The 27,483-nt window shown below is 42.3% G+C and overlaps 1 protein-coding gene across 1 annotated transcript in view; it reads right to left on the bottom strand.

The window, feature by feature from the left end:
- Galphas (G protein alpha s subunit) overlaps positions 1-27,483 on the bottom strand; it is a 50,829-nt gene that overhangs the window by 11,324 nt on the left and 12,022 nt on the right. Inside the window, exons 4-6 of the mRNA XM_065486539.1 lie at positions 15,290-15,344; positions 15,104-15,223; positions 13,228-13,325 (exon numbers count right to left, since the gene is read on the bottom strand). Of these exons, the coding sequence (XP_065342611.1) occupies positions 13,228-13,325; positions 15,104-15,223; positions 15,290-15,344 (273 nt within the window). The remainder of the gene's footprint in view (positions 1-13,227; positions 13,326-15,103; positions 15,224-15,289; positions 15,345-27,483) is intronic.

Below are 27,483 nucleotides of genomic sequence, written 5' to 3' on the forward strand. Positions count from 1 at the left end.
ATTGCGTCTGAACAGAAGGAAAAATTCACGTGAACCGACGCATCGGCTGGAGCGATGATGTAAATAAAAGCTTTTAACAATATTATCCTCGTCATCGATGCGCGCGATCGTCCTTTTGTGCAACTCATAAAACGGAGCGCGCACAGCACACACGACATCACATGTCTGGCTGACGTCAAGTGAGTATCTCTGCGTGCGTTCAGCGCGCGCGGACAATCGTTTTCGTGGCGATCACGAACGGTCGCCGGCCGATTCATAATTCACGGACGAGCAGGAAAAAAAGTTACAAATCCGCTCGGCCCGTAATGAAAATTAATGGCACTCGCAGATGAGCGCGGTATAATTATCGAGATTGATGCGCACGCAAGCTTAAGATTGACGCGACAGCAAGCTTCTAGCCAGCCAGCATCCTGCTGTATATCCGTGTTGGCCAATTTTAATTAATGAACGAAGCAGGGTGGCTTCTGCATTTCCTAAGATGGATGGAGATGGATTTTGATATGGCTGTTGCAACTTGTGCTTTGTTGCGTAAACAGGTTAATTACAAAATTAACCATATGTGCGAAGCCCCCTTAGAAATTTAAGCTACTAATAGATAGTGCCAACGGCTTTACAATTTTGATGCAATTCCACCTCTTTTTATATGACGACAATACTGTGACAGCTTCCTTGCTAGCTAAGAGATCTTAAATGACAAAAAAGAAGTGAAACATATAGGCCCGAAAATGGTTTTTGTGTAAACCTCATTCAGAACTCTTAGGGTTTTAGCGCATCGTCTAGTTAAAATAAAATCGATTAACTAATGATTAATTTAAAACATTTTAAGTGCAATCTATTGGAGATCAGTTTCTTGCTCTTGTTCTCATATAGTATAGTTTTTTAATGACCCATAATTTAAAAAAAAACAACCTCTGTAACTGAAGATTATATTTTCTATTTCTCATTCATGTCAGGCAATTTTTATGATTTTTATACATTTGTCCTTAAAATTAAATCGTATGCGTGTCAAAACATAAAAAAGCATACAAAGCATAAAAAGAGCTGATACTCCTCTTTTGAATAAACTGGACTTTAACCGTTTTATAAATTAAAGTATAATTTAAAAAACCCTTCCGTCGGGTAACTGGTGCAAGTCGGCAGGCAGACTGCACCTGGGAAGAGCAGGTTCTGGGCCGACTGTGAGGCGGAGAGAAAGAGAGAGAGAGAGAGAGAGAGAGAGAGGCTGCTGTGCGCACCGAGAGCGTTTCATGCCGAGTGACTCGTTACACTTATCGATCTGTCTGTTGTGCAGAGAGAGAAATAGAGAGCGTGGCCCTCACTCACTCACTGACTCGGCGGCGCGCCTTCGTCCACACATATCCATCGGACTGCCGAATGAACGAACGAGCCGGCTCATCATATAATTTGCGTCTGGCATACAGACTCACGCAGTGTGTGGCAGCTAAAAATGACTCGGCGTGTGGTCAACCGAAGCACCGGTCTCGTCGCTGCTGTCGTGCATGTTTGCATACACACTGTGCACATATTGGGCCGCGGAGAGAGAGAGTGTGCACATAAACCGGAGCCCCGGCACACACTGCTTCATCCAATATTCATCCCCGCGACCGTGTACTGTGCCACGGCTGACCTCGAGTGTGCCAATAAACAAAAGGAAGCGCCCGTCCGTTTGCTCTGCTCGTTATGTGCACGCTTACTTATTAGTTGCTGGAGAAAGGGTCGCCTGCCCGCCTGCACGCCCGCCCGCTGCCCGCTCACCGAGTAATCGGCCCGTCTCGCGCACAATCCTCTACATTTTGCGCGCCTCTATGCTTTTTCGAAAACGTACAAGTGTCTGCTGCCTAATTATCCGTTGCGAAACACGAGCACAGTTTGTTTTTGCACCGTGCGCAACTGGTATAATTCGGGCGCACGAAAAACCAAATTATTTATTTCTATCTGACGTGCTGCTTTCGATTTGCGTGGACTCGTCACGTGTTTATTTTCGAAAATGCGTCCGTGTAATTCGAATGCCAGCGAAACTGAAATCTGACCTCTTCCTGCCGCGCCTGCTAAAAATACTCGATTAAATGAGGAAGGGCGAGATCTTGACATGATTTCGATTCCAGTGTGCGCATAGCAGCGCCGTCTCGGCTCAAAAAATGCAAAAGGGATGACTCATTTCGCAGGTTGTTGACTTGAATTGATGTTTAATTTTAACACAATGTCATGACATGTATGAGATCATCATTTCTGACTCCCTGTGCCCATCAGCATAAGTATTTTTGAGATTGCAGAACTCGTATTACCATTTCACAAGCCTTTGACAAAAATTTGAGGAAACCGATCCCTGGAAATAAGCTAAATAAGACTCTAAACAATCAATTAATTTAGTTATTCACAAGAGTTCCTCATTTAAAAATTAAATATTTTAGAGGACATTTCTGGGATCAGGTCTTTCTTGGCATGGTACAAAAATGGATCAGGTGGAAATTGCTAAACCAAGGAAGAGGTTTACATCTGATGCGTCAACCCAAAAAATAGGAATAAAAAACTTAAAAGACTTATTTAACACCCTTTCCATATTTTAAAATAAACTAACATTTTTTAATCTACCCTGATTACCTTATTTACTAATTAGCCTGACGTTAACTCTGTAAACTGAAAGAATTTTCAATAAATATTTAAAATTTTGTATTCTTTTTAAAAAATTTATTTTTTCATCTGCATGGAGACAAAACAATACTTAAGACATTATCGCTATCGGACTTTTGCCCTTTTTAGAGTTAAATATCGAAATTTTCACTCCCCTGAGCCACTACTCATCAGATTCACGTGCAACGCTTGAAAGCCGCCAGGGCTGTCCATTTCTGGTCATTTTGAAAAGGATTCAGACGTTGCACAAAGTGTCGAGGGCAGAGAGCAACAACAAACACACCAACCCTTTGAACGAGGAATCGCACGGGCGCATAAACCAACGAACGCGGCCGGCGTGCGTCTCGTACGTGTGCAAGTAATGTACAAACGACGCGGCGAGCAAAACCACATTGCACAGCAACCAAGTGCGAGAGAGAATCTATTGCGGTAGAGGAAAAGTGTGTGTGTGTGTGTGTGTGTGTGTGTGAGAGAGAGAGAGAGAGAGAGAGAGAGATTTGCTCTCGGTGGTGTTGGGGCGGCGATTATTTTTAGCACGCACTCGAGTTAATTTGAAATTCACCACTCTATTTTCGTGTATTTGTGTTTACAGTTGCCGCGAATATTTAGCAGAAGGGCAACACGACGAGCATTTCACTCTACATAAAAGGGCGAACGGCCCTCTTTCGCACTCCGTCACTGAACAAACATTATCCGAGAGAGGAAAGGCAGTCCGTTCTCCGTTCGACGGATGATTCAACCGACTCGTCGACTCACGCAGCCGGGTTAACCCCTCTCCGGGGAAGAGCGAGGCTTAATTTGTTTATCTTCCCGGCGACTAGCTCATTAAGATTCGCGAACAGCCAGCCAGCCAGCCGTTCCGGTCGCTCGCTTGCTCCGCGAGCCGGCTGCTGCACGCACTCCGGCGCTTTCTCGATTGCGGGAGACGCGCGCGCAAAAATTGAGCACCGAACGACAGATAATTGGATCATTCGGAAAATGCGGCAGCAATTAAGTGGAGACGCTGTTTGTATTTCCATCTTTCCACTTTGTTCATCTCTAAGAAAAAATATATATATTTCATTCTCCAGCTAAACCTGTATGTTATCTCTTGATGGGTTTTTTCTTATTTAAAATTTTGTTTTGAATGACTTTCATATTTTCATGTGCATAAATTCAGCCAAAACCTGTAAGGGAATTAATGAAGTATAGACTAGGCCGATATAAAAAATGTTAGAGATAGTAAATAAGGAAATAAATCTTTGGATGGAATGATAAATTTTCCCTTGATTGTTGAGCCCCCTATTTGAATAATAGTAAATATGTGCAGATAATAATAACAACCCGTAGTCATGGATCAATTGTAGTAATCAATCTCTGCACAAGTTTTAATTTTATTTTATCAATACTGGCTGCAGAATCTCACTCCTTCTAGGGACTTATTTTCTTATTTGACACTCCTTACAAATATTCGCATGTGTCACTCTTGCTTCATTTGATAGATGTATTCAGCCATAATTTACGTGATCATATTTTAAACTCTGCAGGTACCACAAAAACAAGGCACTGTTTGACCTTTGTTTCGTTTCATTGAAATGACGCCCGCGCATTTGGCAAAGTGACCTTAACCAGCAGTTTCATAGTGGGTGGTCTTCTATAGAACTTTTTTCAGCCAACTTTATCAAATAATCCTCACTTGACATTTACATCATCTCCAGTATCACCAACACTACAACCCAATTGGAGCATATAACTTGGCATTTGTCTTTTTGCTGTTACCACTCGGCTTGCAAATTTACTTGCAAAGGGAAAAAACCACAGTTATGAACAGAACTGTTGTTTGTATTGTAACAAATTAGTCATGAGCAAATAGCCTTTCTAGATATCCAGATTTTTTAAGCCTCACTCAAATTGAAAATCAAAGCTCAATAAGCAATGCGGATGTGAGAGAGAAAATAATCGAATCACCCACATATCACGCGAATCAGCCTTTGAGTTTGAGAGTGCGGGTCCGCAAGTAATTCGTAGCGTACAATTCAATTAATGCGCACTTTATTTTGGTGCGTGGGCTGCGTCATGTCGGTATTTCGGTTCAATATCGAAAAGGTGACGCCGTGCATGCTAATGAGCGAATGTTATGTCAATGAATAAGCGCGACACGAAACCATTGTGCCACTGGCGCGCGCTGCTACATATAAATACCAATTACACGAGGCTCATGAAACGCAGATTGTTCTCTGCCGGATTTCATCGGCATCCGACCGACCCTTGTTACGCAACCTTTGCAGTGCAGACGAGGTTGCATTACCGTTCAGGCTGAAAATATATACACCGAGGGTATGGCTTGCGTCCGGTAGGAATGCCTGCAATCGAAATCGCACCGCAATAAAGCCACAATGTAAATGGGTTTCAAGAGTTTTTAAGTGCGTTTTGTTTTTTTAATTTTAATTAAATTCCTTAAATTCAAAGCAAAGCAATTTAAAACCCTTATGATCAATGCATGAACCGAGCCTAAAGGATTTGAGTTCCTTGTGATTAAAAAAATCAAGGAGTTTCCCCGTCATGAGTTGAGAAGATCTTGTCTAGAGGAATCAATGTTTGCCAGGAAAAACCGTCAAGCGATGATAATTTTCGAGAAATTTATCATTAACTGAATTTCGGCTGTGTAGCTTGTTTTTTAATCTTTTCTTCCTTGGAAAGTTTAAAAAAATCATCTCAACTAAAGCCAGCAATGCAAATTATTATTTCTAAAAGTGAAATTAAACCGCAAGGTCCCCTTTTCTGGAGTCAAATATTCGGCGTTTGGGTCAGCATGGAATTGAGCCCATTGTCAGACCACAAGTAGACGCGAGGGGAACTCGATCCGTGGTCCAATCCCTCTCGTCATTCCGGCCTGATGGGACTGAAATCAAGTGGGCACAATGGAGGCGGGCGTTATTTTGGGCAAGCGTATTTTTCAGCTCCGGGTCGGGATCATACGCGCACTGCTCTTTTTTATTTTTGGAAGAACTAACTGGCGGCGGTGGCGCGGTGTTGATCCCACCTTGCAATAAAATAAAGCCGGCCTCCTCGGCTGGAGGACACATTCGAAAATTGACGTCAACAAGTTGACGAGGTGGTGCGAAGCCCGTGTTTTTGTGTGTGTAAATGACGACACTAACTATGGAGCAAACAAGTCTTTAAATATATCCGGCAGCACGAATAAATACAAGTGCTGGCGGGCGCGTCGCCACCGCCGCATGGGGATGAAAGGGGTAAAAATAGCACTTGTGCGTGCACTCGGTGAGTGCGATCAATTGGTTGCATATGTATCGGGGCGAATGCTGTGTTTTCGCACGCAAATCACACTCGGCCGCTCGCTCGCTTGCTGCTTGGTCAGCAGCCGCTGAAAAGAAGTGTCGCCCGAAATACCCGGCAAACGTCCGAAATAGACTTTCGTGACTCGGTGCGATTTTTAACTCCATTAATTAGGGAAGCCCACGCCGCTTCGATTATAAAAATGGAGCCTCTCTCTCTGCGGTCTGCACGTCGTGACATTCTGCAATTCGCACCTCGGGCCTAATCACGATCCTGAGCGTGCGGTTGATGATCCTTGGTATTTGCACAAGAGTTTTCACTTCATTTTTTCTCTTTGAAAAGCTGGTGACAACTCAGTACCCTTTGCATCTTTGCAACTAATATGACTCTGGGAAATCTCGTTTGCTTCAAAATTGTCATTACAAGATTGGCTGTTCAAACCATTAAATAAAAATTAAATGCCTGAGAGTCTATTGATGCACTTTTATCTCATCGATTTCGTGTGTTAAGAAAATATTTTAAAAGTCAAGTTTACAAAACAAGTTCCTCAAATTTTTGAATCAACCAAACAAAGATTAAATTTAGCGATAAATATTTTTTAAGTGTTAGGTAAAACTATACAAATCATTAACAGAAGAACAAACAAAGATCTAGATCACGAAAAAGTTCATTTATGTGTGAAAAAGACGTTCAATGATCTCCCTGATGGTGGATATTTATGTAAATATATGTTCGTATAAACTCGTTAAATAAAAAAGAGGAATTTTGTGAGTGAACAAAAGAGCGATTGTGAATTACCAATGAGGGTTTGACTGTTTTATCTACATCTAAAGAGCGTAGAAAAACAGATGAAATGCTCTCATTTTATCTCTGGCACCATATCTGCTGACAAGAATGTTTGTACAAAAATAATCGTATGAATTGAGGAAGAGGGAAATCAGCATTATTATCCTGCTAGGGCGGGTAAACAAGATTTTCATAAAAGAACATGGAAGGGTAAAGTTTACTTGACGCGGAACCAGGAAGTAAAGCAAAAAGCGGCCAACTTCCCCGAAGGCTTTTGGCGGGCGGGGAAAAGGTGCGAATCAAAGCCCGCAAAGTGCGTCGGCCGGCGGTTCCATTGAAGGGCAGGAGAGCGACGGGAACGGTGCCCATTTGAGTAATTGGACTGAGCAGCAGGACAAATCAATTTTTGTCCGCCTTAGGCAGACAAAATATTCATCAACTCGGTCGTCATGCCTGTGGGCCCTCATCGCAAACGCACACGCACGCCGAGTCAGCCAGCCAGGATGGATTTATACACATTATGAGTGAACGAACGCGCGCGCTCTATGCCCGGTCTAAAAATAGCGCGGGCAACATGGTTGGTGTACTGCCAGTGGAGCGCGAAACGCGCAGTTCATATAAATTTGGAGGGTGCCATCATAATCATTATCAGAACGGCGAGTTGGATCCCATTCAGAGGGATGATTCACACGCAGGAAATTTGCGTCCAGAAACCCAAGGAGAGAGCGAGCGAGGAAGTTGGGCCGGGGTCGCACGATCCGGTGACGCCAAGTGGAGATAGGATATTATCTTTGGTTCAATCCGCATGAGCGCAAACTACGAAACGATTGCGTTCTATTTAATTAAAAAATCAGCGTTAAAGACAATTTTTTAGGAAAAAAGGGACTTGCAACGTAGAGAGGGTGAATGGCACTTATAATTCGTGATTATCTGGTTTGATTTATTCAGCAAACAGAAAGTAGTTTACCGATTCCACCAGGTGGTGATTAAGAAACTTCTGCAATTAATGATGTTTAACAGGTAAGTACCTCTGATAAGACCCGAGAGGCTGAATTAACTACTATCCATTACGAGTATGTGCGAGATATTTTTTTCTTTTAATTTGTGTTAAAAACAAATGAACCGAGTTATTTTGAAGCTCATTAAAAGTTACGACAGATTGCAGGTAGATCGCAGCTCATACACTATTTGTTTGAATGTCACCGAGAGCCGCAAACGTTCCAGAAATATGTACTTAGAGACGGACGGACTTCTCCTGTACAAACTTTCGTACCGGGGAAATGCTATTAATAGAGTCAACCTTGCCGAAATACCCACGCAGAACGACAAAAGGTCGGCAAAGTTTGTTGTCGGTTGCGCCGCGACATAATGCAAAAGACACGGAGGCCCGGGAGGCGCGCGTGTTTCGCGAAATCTAAATTTGTTGCCGGATTTTCAGCATCATCAGATAAGCAATTTTCCAGCAGACTTAATTTGGAAGTCGGTGCGCGCGAGAGTGAAATCGATACTTGAAGCTCGACGGAAAAGTCTCATTTGCAAGCGGCTGTGCAAACAGCACCCAGCGCGCGCCACTGCGAGCACCGAGTCAGTTTGAGAGAGTCACATTCAACAGTTTTGCGAGAGCAGGGATGCACCACCGCAAAACTCTTAAATGAGGCTCGCGAGAGCGGCTGACGTTTGTGCGTGAGCTCGCACCCGCCGAGTGCTCCTTTCGAGCCAATTGAAATGTGTCCGGCCGTTCGCAACGAAAGTTTCCATTTTCCTCACGATTTCGTCACACCTCGTCTTTGCAACACCAGTGGTCATGAGTGCAGCCGTGATGAAATCATTACTTATCGTCCGGCGCGCTCTAAATTGAGTGCCCGGCTTGAATAATTGCGAAATTGGCTCGCCGAGATTAATGATGCCTGCCTGCACTCGTTTATTTTCCTACGTCCGTGCGTGCGCCGAGAAGGAAAAAAACTTTGCCCGCCTGTGGTTGCCGTTAATTATTTTGTAAACTCGGGCTCCGAATCCTTCGGATTCATTATGGATGATTAACTATGTGGGGGAATTAACTCGCTGAAAGGTCACAGCAAGCTCAAATTGGTTCGTTAAAATTTTTCTTACAGGAGCTATTCCTTAAAAAAAAAAAAAAAAAACAGGATTTGCAGGAAATTTTAGATTAAATGACAGGCGTTTTCTCGCACTTTTATTACAATACTATTCTCAATTTGAAATGACTATTAAATAAAAAAAGAGGCGGTACCAACCTCAGCAGGACAGAATAAAATATTTGGGGATTAGCATGGCTGAGAATTTCATACGTTTTTATATCTAGTGACCTATGTTTTTAAAACGGTTATTGAATTTTTGACATATAATTCACACCTATTAGAGGAGACAAAACTGATGAAGAAAAAAATTGCTTCATAGGTCTAAATTTGAATCTACAAATGTCACGAAACAGACTTTTTGAAAACACAAGAAACATTTTTGGATTGCAAATCTGCAAAATATTTTTGGGATGAAAACTTCTCCGTCGACTTAAAAAAATTATCACGCAAAACTAAAATATAGCAATCAAGCAGGAATTTAAAGCCAATTTCAACGATAGTTAAGAAGATTTAATTATTACGGTTCCGGTTCCAATAGCTTTGTGCTCATTTGATGGTTTCGTGACGATTGGAAGTTCAGAATAAAAACGGATGATCGCCTGAATTCAATTTCTTTTGAAAACAATTATTAAATTTTAAGCTGTTTTAACAAGTTAACTGGAAAGAAGGAGCGGTGTTTGCCTCATGTAAAAAGTGAAAAGCTTAAAATGAGGGCATCGGCAAAATCTGTTTCCCGTGTCGGTCAGCCGCACCGTGAGCGAAAAATCACTTGGAGAAAATTTGACACTCCCGTTGTGCACGTGATTGCGGCAGGGTCTCAATAAAATAATTGGCCACTCGAAGCGTCTGAAGCGGCCGTTGCTTTTTATTCGTTGCTGGCCGCGCGGCACCATGTGTGTATTTTGTTTTGCGCGCTCGACGCCGCGTTGTGACACACAAAAAGACTAACACCCGCGACGGGGGGTTCTCGGCGGCGTTGTTCTTGCGAATGCAATTTGTTGGTCGGGGTGTCGTGACCTCCCGAAAGCAGCAGCCGCGTGTCGAACAGCGTGCCGTAGGTCGATCCATTAATATGAAGCACCGACGGGGGGCGACGAGAGAGTGAATAAAAAAGGCCCGCCTCCGCCTGCCCGTCGCTAGCTCGGCACGCGTGCGGCCGCTTGTGCAACACCAGACCGCGCGCACCACTTCACCCCCGTGCTTCTTTATCTCGAGCAAATATGGCTAACGTGTTGTTCCGACGAGCTGCTTTCCCGAGATAAAAAATATCACGAGGCAAATTATGTCTCGTTTAGACTTTGATGCCGAGCGGATAAGCAACGTATAATGGATGAAGGGTGCACCAGGTTGAACCCCCGAAGCTCTCCAAGATTGATGAATTCGTTCGTCACTGAATTATTTCGCCTCATGCATAAATATGGGGCATTTTGCACCTTGTATCAAGTCAACAAGCAAATAATCGACTCTTGTAGGATCATGGATCTCGAAATGAAAGAAATTCGAAACAAATAATTAAGTAGATATCTACTGGAAAACCATTAAAAACACTCTGCAATATTGGCTCCAGCAAGTGGTCCATAAAATCTTTTGTGATTAAATCTGATTAATCTGATTAAAATTTCATCTACAAAGAAGCAAAAATTGAGTCTCAGATATGGCCCAATTTATTAAAAATTTAACTTTTATCTATAGCCCACGTTTTTGGCTTGATTTCAAATCCTGTTGTTGGATCTATCCAACGGAGTGCAAATAACGAGGTAAAACTTACCATCTGATGGAAAGAACCATGATTTTCAAAAGGGAGACAGAGCAAACTTTTTTTTATGAAACGGAGCTCCGGGATAAATATTAGCTTTAACATAATTATTAAATAATATTTAAATTTAAGTTAGAAATGGTGTTTTAGATTTTTTCAGTTCAGCTCTACAAAGTTTGATGCTGTGTAGAGAATGCAGTTTGAAGATTATGAGAGATTGCGGGTTATTCGTCATCTAAAATTCGTTTTCTAACACATAATCAGAATAAATAATATGATGAGATAAAAATAAATGGATTAGAGTTTATTTGTAAATTGACTGTTCTTTCTAGTGCAAGTTTCACCCATCATTTTACTGTACATCAAATAGCTGCAAATGCTTTTTTTATGTTCTAACTCATTATCACTAAGCGAGCCACAAGCGAGTGCGCTTTGGCGAATATCACTTTCATCTATCTGCTAGGTTTCTGACGATGAGTGACAGGAACTCCACCTCAGACCACTTGATCCAATTAATTTTCAGACGGCACATAAGAGGCATGATAATATCACGCACTAGTGACCTTTCAATTTTCCCTTCACACCCAAGAAATGTCAGTTTCCTGTTTCTAATGCATTCTTCGATTCCCTCATAACTACTTTCACCAGGAAACAAGTTAGAGACCTCCTGGAAAAACTGCAAAGCTGACAGGTTTCTTCTGTGCGTCTGATTGAATTTTTGACAATTTATGACGAATCGTGTAATTTTAAGACTTTTGAGACGTATTTAAAATCACGAATAGGGATTTCAAAATCGTCTAAATTGCTCACTAGACCAAATAAACACCTTACAAACGCGGAAAACGGTCCCGCTTTTGGTGCGTCTCAGATTTTTCTGCGAAAATTTACAATCTCTCTATAGATTAAAAAGTTTCTTATTCAAACCGGATGGTTCTCGAAATTGAGTAAAAAAGTAAAATTCACGTTGAGATTTATTACTTTTTAGCCGTTACTAGATTTTCAAAGTGATAATCACACAATAAGGCTTCGAATCACAATTAACGTGTCTCTTCAAATTTGTTAGTCTTGTCATCAAAAACTGATGGTTGAAGGCCGAGTTAGTTTTTTTTTTGTAAATAAGTTAGACTGGGAAATTTTGTTAAAAAGGAAAACTTCCCGTTTGTGATAAATTTTTGTCGAAAATGATTGAAACTCACGAAAGAAACCAAATGAATTGTACCTTGAAGTTATTATTACGTAGAAGTTAGTTTTAAGTATGTTAAGGAACTGGAACATCCCAAAATGTGATTTTACTGGCAAGGAAATCACCAAGAAAAATTGGTGAAAAAAACAGCAGTTTTTTCGCGCAATAACCTTAAATTTCCAACCTTACAGATCCCTGTGAGGTTGCGCGGGCGGAAGTGTATTCGGGCTTTTCGCCTGGCTGCCAAACAGAGCGGGTTTCGTTTCGGTGGGTCGGGGGCAGTGAGATGGGGCCAAGAGAGAGTATTGGCGGCGACGGCGGCAGAGGCGGCGGAGACGCCCGCAGCTCGGCTGGCTGAGCCAGGGAGGGCCTACATCGATCGGGAGGGCGCTCGCTCCGTCCGTCGGCCGCCGCCGCCGTCGTTCCCAGCTGGTTCACGCACTCAGCTGACGCCGCACGATATACGTGCATTCGTGCCCGAAAAGCCCCGAGCCGCGTCCAGAGTCCCTCCGTCCACCGCCCCCTTCCCCCGAGTCCGTGCGTCGGGCGGGGCTCGGGTCATGGGGCCTCCCGGGGCCAAGGGCTGCGGGGTGTGGAAAGGTCGCGTCGTCGTTTGTTTGGGTTGGCGGCCGGCGGAGAGCTGCGCCACACCGAAAAGCGGTGGCCCACTCGCCGCCGTTCAGCCCGCCGACGCACCCCATTCACGCGTTCCTCTCTCAATTAGTCTGCCAGCGGCGCAGTCGATGATTTTCACCCTGAGATTTGTCCCGCTGTGCGAGTGGCAAAGACAATTCCACGATTTTATTTTTTTTTTGCAATTTTTGCAGGTTTGATTTAATATTTGCTCAGACTTCAATTGGGAAGAGACAAGTAAATTAAGTGGAGGGGAATACCTTTGCACAATAAATCGATACGAAAATGCAACCGCCACTGTTTGAGCGCTTTTTTAACAATTTTAGCAGGACTCATATGACATATAGAAATAAAGATCGTCGGTTTAATTTAGGAATATATTTTTATAATTTTCAATTGGAAAATATATGAATATTGTTTTAAATATCTTACCGCATCTAGCTTTTACTCCATAAATTTCCTTGCGAACAAAATTGGAATTTTACCTTCAGTGTACCGCAGAAAAGATGAAATTTCTGTCCTTGCAAATTTAAATATAAGTGATCAGCAAATTGCATAAAAGAACCAGTTTTAAATTTCTCATTTCACTGCTAGAATTGACTAAAAAACCCATAAAAGTCATAAAATGCCAATCGATTTCTCTAAATGAGCACGTTTTTCGATTTACTGTACCCCAGTTGATTTTTTTTACGGAGAATCAATTTCAACCAGTGTTCAGTTGCGAAGCACACGGAATGCCGCAGTGCAACGTGATGCAGTCTGATCGCCATTTGCTCAAGGACTCATTAGAGCACTTTAATGGAGCACCTTCTTTCCCTTTATCCGACTACAACTACAAGAGAGAGAGAGAGGAAACAATACTCAACTATTTGGCGCAGTCTATGAGCTGATATTCATTGGACCTTTCGTAGCACGCTTGCACCCCTCTGTCCTTCCATAATCTTTCTGTATGCTCGTAGAATTCCTGAAACACGAGGCAAACACATTGATTAAATTTTCAGGGAAGCGTCACGAGCATGCTGGCCGCTGCACAAACACACACACTCACACACACGCAGCAGCAGCAGCAGCAGTAGCGCCAGCGATTTCCACTCAACGAAAACAAGGCAGTGTAATTAACAGGAAAGGAAACTGAGTCGCTCGTTCTCTCTGTCAGTCGGGCGAGCACCTCTTTCACGCGCCATCTGCAGATGAGATAGCTTCGGAACGAACACTTCACTGGATTGCCGATTTTCCTGCTACGCGGATATGTGCTTCAAAGGTGTTACCGAGAAAATACTTGACTTTGAATTTGATTGCGAAAATTCTAGGAAGTGGAAATACTACACGCCAAATAATATTTCAGCAATATAGACGAAATTTGATAAGAACAAAGAACTAACATCCTTGGTTTCAAATTAATACGTTTTTATTTTTAAAAACTGCCAGAGGGTTCGGATAAACGCAAAATTTGCTATCAGCCATTTCCAGCAAAACTGCAGCATCACCGACAGGCCGAGTGAGAGTACATACATATTTTATTCGTGCTCAAATAAAAGGTGAGCTCGCGCGTTATCAGCTGTACAGAACGCTGGCTGGCTGATAAGGCGAAGCAGCAACAGCCGCAGCAAATGTGCTACAAAAAAGACTGTGTTCCGTTATCAACAGCTTGCATCATTAACTGGGCCGAGTGAGAGAGACGGCAGCCGCTAGATGGAATAATAAAACGAAAGGGGCCGCGCGGCTGCTCTTGCTGTGCTCGCCTGATTTTCGGTCCCAAAGCAATGCAAAAAAGAAGCAGAGAAGATCGAACAGCGCCTGCAGAGCATGAACGTACGCAACCGTTTGCACTCGCGCGTCACGCGGGTCAGTCGACCGTTGCAGGGGCCGTGAGCAGCGAATTAAATTCAATTTAGTTGGAGGCATTAATTATCAAAACGAATGTTATGAGCTATTGAGTGAAAAACAACTGTCTAAAAATAGTTTCACGATAACTTTCTGTTTTTTTTTCATTCTGGATTGACAAAAGTAGACAATCATAATTCGATTAAAATGTTTTGGGAAAAATTAAAAAAATGTAGCAAGATTATTTGACTAATGCTGGGTCAAATAAGATGTTTTTTCGTTGAATATTTAAATCATCAAGAATATCAATAATGATTTTGAACAAATGCGCCAAAAATTAAGATACCTTAATTAAATTAAATTTCAATATCTTTAATCTGATATTTTTTGCAATCTCTGGCTTAATTCCATCTTATAGTATCACTTATGTATCAATAAAATATTCAATTTTGAATGCAAACAAGCTCGACTTTTGATGAAGGATGAAGAACGGTGATAAAGAAACTCTTAAAAACCACTTTGCAGACTCTTTTGGCGTCAGAGAAGGGAGCGATTTGACATTGTTTTGATGAGCCGGCTTATTTTGAAACCACTGTGTCTACGGTTATTTTTGCGTCAGAGCCATTTAAAAAAATTAAACGAGTACTTTCAACAAGTAGAGCTCTTCGAGAGTATTTTGCAATGTAAATGAAACAAGGTGAAGCAGAGAAAAGAAGAAAAAAAGTCAAAGTTGGACGGGCCAAGTAACTTTGACAATCTGCGTGTTTGTACTCGGCAACTGACTCGCCGCGTATATTTTAAGGAGCCTGCTCGTTACTCAGCCCGTTTGCAACGACACTAGGCCGAGAGAGAGCGATTAATCTCAGATTCCTTTCGTGTTTTTTTTTTACTCGGTAAGAGTGCGAGTAATGTACTTACTGAAGGGTAGTCGAAGTCGTGCTGCGACGCCACATCCTGGATATAGTCTACACTGCCCTGATTGGAGTTGTGTTCCAACGCCACAGGAGGAGACAGGGTGCTCATGGCGCCTGTAATAGTCTGTCGGAACAGAGAAACGCAGCGATTTAATTGCCGGAATGACGGCGCTGGCTGGCTCATACTTACAATTATTGCATCTCTAATGTTCTTCTTAATATCTTCTATCTTTTGTCTCTTCTCTCTGAAAAAACATAACGAGGCGTTAGTTTCGTTACGAATCAGAGCGGCTGAAGATCGATATTTTTTCGGTCCACTGGGCGAGAGGGTTAATCGGAGTTGGCCAAAACAATTTCGAGAGGGCAACACGAGCTGCTCCGACAGCTGTGTATATATGTGGGCCGCTTTCATTTGATTGGAGACCTGAATTGTGTGTGTTGTGTGTGTGATCAGCCTACTTTGGGTTTGATACAACATCACCGAGTTTTAAAATCCAAGTTGCAGCACGTGTGATTGAGAGAGAAAAATAAATCAAAATTTCCTCTGATGCGAAGAGGTTGTTTACAAATCGGAGTAAGTAGGGCAAATTTGCTTGGAGCTTCTCCTTTAAATCGTTGCATTTACGGCACGCGAACCTCGAAACCGGAGCTGCAACCGTCTCATCTTTGATTTCGACACCAGCGAGCAGGAAAGGAGGAAAGAAACGCGTGCATGCACGGATCGCGGTGGAAATCTGACGAAAAATCGAGGTAAATAAATAAGGAGAAATTACGGCGGGCGGCGAGGGAGACGCAAAAGAGCGCGTGTCTCGCGCCAGCAAAGCCTTTTTGCAAGGCGGCCGAGGGTGGATGGGCGGGTTGGGGCGGGCGGGGGTGCGGGTGAAGCGCGCGGCTGGCTGTAGGGGAGGGTGGATGGATGGAAGGGTTATGCAACCAGCGCCTAAAATAGAATTCCGTCCGTCCGTTATCGATTACCACCACCGCCCGCCGGCACACCAACCTAGCATTGGCCGCTCGAGTGTGTGTGTGTGTGTGTGTGTGTGTGTGTGTGTGTGTGTGTGTGTGTGTGTGTGTGTGTGTGTGTGTGTGTGTGTGTGTGTGTGTGTGTGTGTGTGTGTGTGTGTGTGTGTGTGTGTGTGTGTGAGCCGTGTTCCGACCGGCCGACGCATTCGTCGCAACTCACTGGCACACATGCACCCCAGCACACCACCGACAACCACTCTCACTGCCGGCCGGCAACCTAGGCCGCCAGACCGTGGCCTGTTTTCGCGCATTTTGGAGCCGCAGACGAAATTTTGGGACAATTTTGTAGTTTTGGGCCAGGTCAGGGCTTCTTTGATTCGGCGGCGGGTTCATATTTTCGTTACTTCATTTACGTTTTAGTGAAATAAATAAATTTAGCGGGGTAATGAATTATTAATATAGGTTTCCTTTAGCGTCCAGTCATTTTACTAGAGCTCACAAACATATTTTATTTTTTTATTTTTTAGAGGACGTTTTATTGGAAAATAAAAAAAGGAAAAATCGCTCATTTTATATAATTTATTTTTTGTTTTTTGCGATAGCTGGTTTCTCAATTACCAGAAAATTCCCCAAAAGCAGGGAAACAGTAAAAATTTAAATTGCAGGAAAGAAATACACACTGAAAGGGGGAAGGAATTAAGAAATCCGCTTGCCACGAGGCCCTGCCGTCCGAAGAAAACAATTTCCGTTTGGCTTTTAATAAAAAATGCGCCCAGCTTACATTTAGCGGGAGCTAGGTAGGAAGGTAAGCGAAGGAACGAACGAACGAGCGCGCACAAAAAATACGCTGGAGAGAAGAGGCGAAATAAGCGAGCGGCGCGCATTTTCTTGGAAATAACGCAGGCAAGAGAGGCACGTAACAATACATGAAAGAGTGAGCTCGAGAGGTTGCTGCCGAAATAACATTATGCAACAAACAAGCACGGCAAGGAGGAACGAAGCCTCAGCCAGCTGAATTTTTATCGAAAATTGCAGTCAACGCACAAATAAAGCAAAGAGCCAAAGGCAGACGTGTAGAGATGAGTGAATGAATAACGACCGGAACGCAGTTTTTTCCTAGTTTATCTGATCGTGCTTTAATTTGCATTTTATATTATCGGAGAGGTTTTTATGCACTTTGAGTGGATTGATAAAGGGCATAATAATTTATGGCTACAATAAGCAGTCGCTTTGCTGGTTTTAATAATTTGTTTCTACAATGTCAAATAATCAAACGCTTGAACATTATCTAGGCAAATTTTGATTTGTCTCGTCTAGATCTGTCTAACGGTGCATGAAACCTTTCGGGGAAAGTCTTTGTTGCGAAATAAAATAGAATTTCAAGTAGGGAGACAGTCCTCACTATTTGAAAAGCATGCTAAGTTTGCTGCCACTTTTCAGCAATTGGCATTGGAATAATTTTCAAGCGTAGCAAACAAGACAAAGAGTGAAAATCCGACGGTCTCACGCTGCTAGTTAGCATTTTATTGCAGCGGCCAAATTATTATTTATGGCGAGTGAACTGCGAGGCTGCTCATTTTTCTCTTTTATGGCCGCGCGGATCAAAAGATCGCTTGTTTCATAATCGATTTCTCTGCTCTCAGGATCAGAACAGGGGACGAGTTTATTGCTGGGAATTCGCCAGTGACGTGAGAAAAAGAAAAGCCCGGCCTGTCTCTCTATTGCACTGATCTCCCTCTTTCTTTGCACTCGTTGTATGTGTACACTTTTAATTAAGCGAGCCGTGTTTGTTTAGCCTCAGAGAAACCTGCTCCGTTTGCCTGTACACGTACAACCAACCGTCAATATACATGTGCGACTGGATGCAATTTAGCTATTAGACTGGCAATCAATTACCTCACAGTTAAACGTTTAACTCTGGGCATTTCGGGGAAAAGTCTGGCTATGTTCTCTGGGTCATGTTCTTCGCAACAAAAAGACCAACACAAAGGTACAAACATTTCCTTGGGTGGCTCCACTGAACTCGAACTAAAAGACGAAGACTCTTGCAAAAAGTTAAGCATGAGACAGGTTCACGCCGACTTCTCCAAACAGTGAAATTTGAGTTCTCATTGCAGGGAGTACCAAGAGCTGATAATTATTCAACTTGCTGGACTTAGTAAGGTTTTCAATGAAACGTAATAAATATATTTTGCACCAAGTCGAATCTTGTACTGCATTATGTGAATGAGGAACAAGCAGCTGCATGAAATTTATTTTACTCGTAAGGCAAGCAACCTTTCCATTGCTTTTAATATTAACTTTCTTCTTCGACGTGGCTAAAACAAGTTCATCTAACAATATGTATGAATATTCATCCCTATTGCAGTAAATGAAGTTTGAGTCCCAATTTTACCCGCAATTTTTATAACGATGACGAAGATAATACAAATAGGAAAATAAATCTATAGCTCGAATGACATGATTTCTAGAACAAGACTTAACTTCTCAAAAAAGGAACTACTTCTATCATAGTTCCCTATTTTATTTTTGTAAGACAAATTTTCTTGTTATTTTGAATAAAGTGAAATGGTACAAATTTAATGTTTGACAACAAGGCTAGACTTCGAAAGTCTTACAGAAAACCAACCAACCCTAACCTGCCATATAGCTACTGCTGTCCTACTTAACTAAATTTACATAAATGCGACTGAATTACCCTCCACAACTACAAGGCCTCAATTGTGCACAATCTAGATAACAGAGGACAAATAAATCTATTTTCGTCCACTCTCACAATCAGTGAAATTCCATCTCCTTAGTGAGTTGTTTGCATTATACGAACCAAACATAATTTTTCTAAATTTAATTGCGCTTAGTTTTACAATTTCCCGTAGCTAAGATTACAAGAAATAGTTATAAGTAGTTTATTGACATTGGTGATGTAACGGTGGCGGCCCGCGAGTGCAAGGTGGTGTGCTTATAGGTGTTAGTTGGCACTGGCGCACACACACGGTTGGAAATAAATACCAGCCAGCCAACGAGCAAATAATGCACGTACGTACGGCTTCTCAATGGCATGACGACGGACGGACGTACAGCTAAAAAGATTTCGCGCAAAACACAACAAAACGAGACAACTCGCGTCCGGAACCAACCAGCTTTGATTCCTGTGGACTCGTTGGGGATAAATGAATTTGATACTGCTGTTGTGAAACCAAATTTCTGATAAATAACCGTCTGAAATGATTTGGGTCTCTGATCAAACTTGATTACAGGCAAACGCGAACGGCAGATTTCCAAGCCGATACATTTCAAAATCTCTGCGTGAAATTTCAGCCCGGGGAGGAGTTGAAAACGCTGGCCGATCGGAATCACAAGAAAGAATTTTGTGGCACAGTAATTTGAACAGCGGGGCAAAAAACCAGCTGCAAAGTTGTTGAGTCACGTAATTCGAGTCTGCGGCCAAGACGGGCAATCCTCCTCGCGCGTATAATTACACGACTGGCCCAAGTGCGGATTTCTATACGCATGCTAATGTGCACGCAACGCCACTCAGGTAGCGAACGAGCGAGCCAGCATCACACCTTAATCAGCGGAACGTGGCAGCCGAAAAAGGTCACCGTGATTATGTCGACCGGACCGACCACTGTCCATGTCCATACATCTCGGACGGAAATTGTTTGCAGTCGGAGAAAATAAGTCGCTGACGCACGAGTGGCTGCCTCCTATAATAGGACTAGTGTCTATGGTCACGTATGCTATGTATCAAGGCGTCGTATTTTTAAATCTGGGCCAATTATCTAAACAATCGTTAAATAAATTAAGAGCTCACTGTTCAGGCACAGCAATTTATAGATTTTCACTGTGCGTGGCCTATTTTTGTCTATTCGCACAAAACTAACAAGGGTTCCGCTCTAGCATGCGATATTTTAATTTAATTAACGTGCACAATAAACGTGCAACGTTTAGAAGGGCGTTTCAGACAGTAAATTTTGTTGGGAACACTTTAAAAAAAACTGGTTAAATTGTGGTGATTTTGCAAAGATGAATCGAATGATGGGGCATTTTTTACTTTCCAAATTTTTCGGAGAATTAAAGATCACTTTAGGGCAATGAATTATATATTTTTAATTTAACATGAATTTCCTAAAACAATTCACCTTTTTCCTTATACAAATTTGTACATTTAATTATTGGTTTTATCATTTATAACATGCTTTCTCCTAACACGTATTAGGCAAAAAAATTGCATTTCAGAGCGGAACGAACCCAGGGGTTCTCTTTTAAGCCAACAGGCTCTGCTGGCTAGTGAAGCAATTTGACTTTGTACACAAATTAATGCTAATTTTCCCGTTTAAAATTCAACGATTATGGTCGTGGCTCGTTGAGCAAAAAATGACATTCCTGCGGATGAATCAGATTCCGCGAAGCCATCGGCAGAGACGAGTGAATGAATGTGCCAAAAAAAGGCTGCAAATCGCGGCCAGTCTGCAAACCGGCTGGCGAGCGTCTGAACAGGCCGCCTCGGGCTGGCAATCTCGGTCGATTTTGGCCGCTGCAGCCGCCGATGTGATCGATAGGCGGTGCTGCTGCACCTGTGAGAGCCAGCCGATCTTGGAGGCCTGCTGCACGCGCGTGCCGCTGGAGTCGGCCTCTTTATAATTATAAACACGCGGCCGGTGTGCTTGCCGACAGAAATACCCGTGCAAATACCTTGTGACGTCACCCCAGCACCGTCGAATCTAAAATTACTGCGTTACATCAAAGTGCGCCTCGCGGAATGACGAGGGAGGACGGCGGCGGCGGCGCTCTCTGCGGCCGCACCAACATTACTCATAAATTCATTTCTGCACAGGCTGGCCATTTATTATTTTCCTCTTTGAGACGCGCGGCCGAAATTTCCGAGTCCCGTCGCGCGCGCGGGTAAATATTTTGAAACGATAACCTTTTCGGCCCGCTGGCTGCGCGTCGCCGTCAAAGCAAGGGCTTCATTCGGCTCCAAGCCCAAGCCGCGCGCGACACATGCGTACGTACGCGCTGCCACAGTGCAGTGTATGAATGTGTGCAAATATATATTGGGTGTGCGAACGCACACCAAACAGACAGGGCGGGCGTTTCGCAGTCTGCAGATTCGGCTGGAATTCGAAGACCGTCAAGGCCTGAATTGATTCGTGTGATATAAATCTCCAGTAATTGGGTCGGTAAGCAACCACAAGAATAGATCCGCTATCGTGAACTGGAACTGAGTATGAAATATTGGTGAGCACTGCACGTGCAATTATTTTTCCTTTCTTTCCAGCGACGTGTCTCAAGGACGAAGCTGTAGTTTTAATTTTGATATAATTCAGCGCCGAAAATAATGAACAGCAATTTAATTCATTCTAGAAAAAATGGTTCAACGAATATCTAAAATAATATTTTTGCACATTACAAGCCCAGCCAATAGGCAATTCAGACGACAGCTGACACATAGCAAAATTGTGCATACAAAAATTAGTGTTGCAAACAAGATAACCTTTAAAATAATTGGCATTCAATAAAATTAATTTTAAAATTTTCTCAACAGATCTAACATTAAAAATACGATTTTCAGTACAATATTTTAACCGGACAAATAGACAGCAGTGAGGGTGTTATTTATATGAACGGGCAATACATTATTTCAAGAATTTTGGAAAAAAATCCAACTTGAATTCTGGTCTAAAGAGAGACCTAAATATTTTGCCGTCTCAGCATGGCTCGCGTGATCACAAAATTCGGCAATATCATTAAATTTGCTCCTCCCTTTAATGAATGCGAAGAATGCAGCTAAAAGTAATTTGGAAAACACGGCGTGCTGCACGCGGTGGCATTAAGAATTGATTTCTCAATTAAGCGGCTCACTCTCGAGAGGCTAGTCCATCGCCATCAATCATCCCGAGTTGGCGTTTCACTGATCTTTGAAGATGCTAATCTGCAATGCATCTAATTTAAATATCCACACGAGCTGCCTATTGTTTTCGATCGTTTACGTCAGATAACATACACACTCGCAATAAAATACAGAAGGCCGCTGAGCCGTGCACATGTACTTTAATTTGTACTGCTTTTATTTCCACGGCGCGCGCTTCTTTAATCCGCCACGGCATTCCTCAAGTGTCATGCACTCGCGGCGGATGATAAATTTCTTGCGTAGCACTCAGCATCGTTCGTTCCTTGTTCAATGCTGCGTATTTTATCCTCGTTATTTGTGTTTACACATTCAGAAAGGCGGCAAGTGCAGACAGAAAGATGCCGTCTGTCAGGGTTGAGCACGGCTCTTGTGCGCGCCGCGACCTTCGAACAATTGTAACCTCATTTGCGGCCCATTTGAGAAACGATTCGCGCGCGCGTTGGCCAACTGATGCCGATCGGCAACATGCAAATGATTGACGATGCTTTGGCAGTATAAATATTTTCGATTAGAAATTTCCCAAGCAGACTGTGCTGTCTTTGTGTCAATCCACTGAAACATTTAGCTCGGAGGAATTTCATGATTTTAAAAATAGGACTATGTTCAGGGAAAAAATTGTTAAATTTTTTGTTGTTAGGTCGGTTTATCTAGTTAGGTGAAAACTTGACAGTGCGGAACTCAAAATTAACGTTGAAATCTAATTTTGATGAATATTTGAGGATTTGGTTTCAGATTAAATTCAAATTTTAAGGCAATTTCAAGGTAATTTGTAAAATAGAGACTATTATTATAGAGATAGTTATTTTGTGCCCTCCCAGGTGTCAGCGGCGGCTTCTCGAAATCCAAAGATTTACATGTTAAATTTGTATAATAAACTTCCAGCGCAGATTCGGGGTGTGCCGCAGTTAGACGAATTCGAGAAGCAGTTAAAGATTTTTGTTTATGCTGACAAATTTTATACTTGTGATGAATATCTCGATTTGAGAGCACCAATGTAGCGAAACACACACTCGCTTGCGACACAAACATAACGAAATGTTTACACTATGTTTCTTCTATCTATTGTTATTAATATTTTGTTGTTTGAGACTCATTTGTACATGCGCGGACAGAAATGGAGAAGCTTCGATTTTTGTACCGCTGTGTAATACAAATAAAGGAAATTAAATTAAAATTAAAAATTAAAAATAGACTGGGATACAGTTATTCAAGTGGAAAATAAATTAAAATATAATTTTATCTGAACAAAAGAAGAATCGATATTTTTTTACAAGATTGTACGATCATTGCAGAAATAATTTAATGTGCTAAATTACAATAAAATTGTTACACTTATCTCTGCGTAATATTTTTTCAAATATTCTGTCTTGGAAAAAGAATCCATTCCATCATAAGTTTATATTTGTATTTAGTTAAAATTTCTCCACTTCAACAGCAGAAGGTGTGCCAGAACAATTTTTGTCACTCTAAGAGATTTTTCATCAAGTACATGTAAAATTAGCGAGTCCGACTGACCTCTAATAAAAATGCACGACGGCACGCTCTCTGTGCATGCGACAATGAGTGTCATTTGATGAGCAAACTAACAACTAACTGTCTGCAGCTGCAGCGGTGAACTTGAACAATGGTCGGCGCCGAAATAGCGATTAGCTCACTGCGAGTGCTGTCAAATGCACGCGTTTGGCGAGTGCACTAATTAACAACACACGTGAAAAGAAGGAGGACCTTGCAGCGCGAGCCAACAGCAGCGAAAGCGAGTAGCCGCGTGCGGAAAAGCAATTTATCGAAGTCTCAATTGCTTATGATTTATTATTGGCACTGCTGCAGCTGCGAGGGCTTTCTGGAAGCGCTCCACCAGAGCCAGCAAGCCCGACCGCATTTCCGAGAATCATGGGGGTGCGTGGGCTGTATTGCACAGCGGTGCTTCCTAATGAGCCGGCCATTGTCATTATTATTCCGATTCTGCACAGCATTCCCTTTGGCTCTGATTTCACTTTGAGCACACATTGTTCTCGGAAACGATCCAGCGATTTTTCCTGCAGGCCGGGACGTTTTCAACTGAGGAAGAGCGACATACGCGTAGGTTAATGAAAAAACACGCCAAACAGACGATCATCAGTGCTGCGAAGAAACGGGAAAATGCTGACCAGCGTGGGCGCTACTAGTATTTATAATGAAGTAAAAAACGTTTTCCAAATAGGGAAACTGCTTGTTCTAATAATGTGTATATTGGTTTCTAGTATTTATTTTGCTGCTCAGCGTTTGAATAAATAACAATCCACTCAAAGGATATCGTAAATGGCAGACAGTTTGGTCCGTTACACCCCACTAAAATAAAGATATACTTCCAAACGAAATAGTCTCGTGCATTGCTTGTCAATTTTACATATTTAGGAGCCATGAATGTCGTTAGAATAAATTCGTTTCGAATTTCAAATACGACGACAGTTAATTTACCAAAAAATATTATTCTCATGAAAATGCTGTGAAGTAATTCTTTTAAAGTGGGAACTTAACAATTATAAGAGTTGATTTTGTACGCATTTGATGTTTTCGTAGTTTAAGGTTTATTATAATGGCGACTTATAACTAGCGATCTTTACAATCCAGATCGCGGCATTTTGGCAATCAGATTTAAACACTAAATAACGGAAATGTTATTTCACCAGCCATAAATCCAAATTCTGAACGTCTACAGAGGCAAGTTCACATTTTTTCCGGTTGTTACGTAACAAGTCAAGGCTGTCTATCTCCTGGGGTGTTTCCTAAACTTGAAGTGCAGTGGTTTTTATGGTATTTACCAGTTTCGTGCGGGGTTTTCGCTATTCCATTGATTTAATTTCTCTCAACAATTTGCAAAGATTCTCAACAGTTCCGGTTAAGTTTTTTAAAAGTTTATACCAAATTAAATAAAAAATCTTCAAAAAATGCTTAATTCTCACGTCTAATTTCTCATGATTATATGAAACTAAATTCATCCAACGAACTGTCTATGCAAATAAACCGAGAATATTCACTTGAAGTGATTTTCCGTTAAAATTAATTAAAAAAATATCGTTGCAAAATTGTCTCATTCGTATGCAGTTCAAGCGTCGAGAGAAAAGCACCGGTTGCGGCTACAGGTCATCTCGGTGAAAAGAACCGCGCCTGGCTGGCTGGCTGTCTGGCTGCTTGGTTTGCAGACAGCAGCAGCCCGCCCTTGTTTCGCTCTCCACTCGTCGTCGGTGCGGCGTGAACATCATCTGAGGTTGCCGCGAATAAATTAAATTGAAATTCAATGTGCCTCGTCACAACAGATTTAATTAGATTCGGAGGCATGTCGTGCTTACATGCTCTTAGATTAATTAAGTTTGACGGATGCCGCCTCCGCTGTCGCCGCCGCCGCGAGAAATCAGCACTTAGTTAGGCCGCCGCGGAGCGGAGAAGACGCTGTGTGCGTGTATCTCGGATCGCGCCTTCAAATTGTCGTGTTCCTGCGAGCACCGCCGCGTCTGCTGATCTCGATCGAACTAGTTTGACCCTTCGCGATCTTCTAACGTGTTGATGCATTTCAAGCGAAAATGATTTTCGCTATGCAGAGATGATCGTTTACTCAAGATAAGAAGCGGCTAAATATCTTGTCCTGACGCACCTCTTTTCAAATATTAAATTTTCTAGATCTGACGAGGCTTTGATTTTGATCGTAATTAACGGGCTGGGAGCTGAGAGGTTCCACTTGCTCGTTTTTGCACCTTTCCAGCGGCTTTATGGACAAATGTTTGGCGTTTCAATCAAAGACCTCGAAGCGGGGTGTCGAAAAGATGGTCATATTCAGCCCAAGCTCCTCTGCGGCCACTCGAGCCTTATGTTATTAGCTCAGTGGTGTTTTTGGGAGCTCATAAATAACACGGTATGTGCTGAGCCGAGATCCAAAAACGTTGTTACTCTGCTGGACAGCTGGTATATCAATTCAGGATGGCCATGCTTTGTACTGTATTGTCAATTGCTTTCCTTTCGAAATTGCACCACTTCTCAAATTGGGAGAAGCAGACTCCTACAGGATGCATTTTCCATTATTTGTGCGGTATCGACCGACGTCGGACAAATGGAGCGCGCGTGATTTAATTAAGCATATATATACATAGTCCTTCCCGCTTCGCTGGCCGGGGCTCTCCAATAATAATAATAATAAGCACGACGACGACAACAATAATGCGTGTGAAAGGTTACGGGGCCAACCTCCTTTGCAGCTGGTGCATTCGACAGACCGCGGGACAGAGGAGTCAACGAGTGTTTTCCATTAGGCTGGGGCCAAAGGTTGGGACTCTTATTTGTCAATTAGACCGCTTGGGCACAAACAAGAAACAAACTTGCCTCTTATTCTGCCAGCGCAAATAATTTATTCTCTCGCACGCGGCGGGCGCCTTTCTAAAAATATGGGTCTCGAGGCGCGACAAAGAGGGCCTGTGTGCAAACACACTTTACACTTGTTGGTAAAAACGGCATTGCTTCACTAGAAAAAGAATTGCTTGCTTGCTTGCTTTGAAGGTCATTTAAGTTAAGCTTAAATGTATGTTTGTGTTCATCTGAATACATGAAGATGAATTGTTTACTGCAGTTTTGTTAGAGTAATTGTAGAGCAGAAAAAAAAACTGAAATAAGATCGATCGCTTGTATTATGTATGTGCTATGCTATTTCAGCATGTTTAAGATATTTTCGCTTTAAATAAAAAAGTGGAATCAATAGGCAATTAAATACCAGTACTAAAAGAAACTCAAATCTTGTAGAATGTTACATGAGCATCCCAAACAACTATGGATTGATAAACGACAAATAGCTTTTACAGTAAAAAGATACAGAAACTGTGTGAATGTTTTATTGCATTTTCTCTTAAGTGCATCTCCTGAGGGAGACATTTTGTGTACCATTAATAACACGTACACACAATAGCACTGCGTCCAGGGTCCTGGGAGACCCTGATGAAGTTCCCAGATATTTTCTTCCAAAACAGCCAACGTTTTGAGTTCACACCCTTCCTGGACCCTTGAGGGATGTTCAAGAATTGCTCAAACTATTGAGTTTAATTTACATAAAATACTCGATTTACTTCTGTTCCTCATTTTATTTCATTTTTTTTCTGAGGGAAAAGTCCGGTTAAATTAGCAAGACTTAGATTTTTTGTATTAATTAAATATCATCCAAGGAATTTCTCATTTATTTTTCATTTTGGAGCTCAAAATTAATAACCTGAGAACAAATTAGATGTTAAGTCAAAAGTCAAAGTATCATTGCCCTAGCTTGTAATTCGAATACAAACTGGAAACACCCGATTTGCTTACTCTATTCCGCGTGGCACGAAAACATGGATGGGCAAATCCGGCTTATTCGCGTCCCAAAATAGGCGGCGCTCATCGCACTTCGAGGAAGCAGCCCGAATCGAGACAAAAGCACCTTGTTGGTGGAGTGCGCCTGCCGTAAGCGTCCTTCCCAAATTATTCGCACACGGTCGAATTCTGCGAACACGCGC

Source organism: Cloeon dipterum, chromosome 3 (assembly GCF_949628265.1).
Source record: "Cloeon dipterum chromosome 3, ieCloDipt1.1, whole genome shotgun sequence".
NCBI classification, from domain to species: Eukaryota; Metazoa; Arthropoda; class Insecta; order Ephemeroptera; family Baetidae; genus Cloeon; species Cloeon dipterum.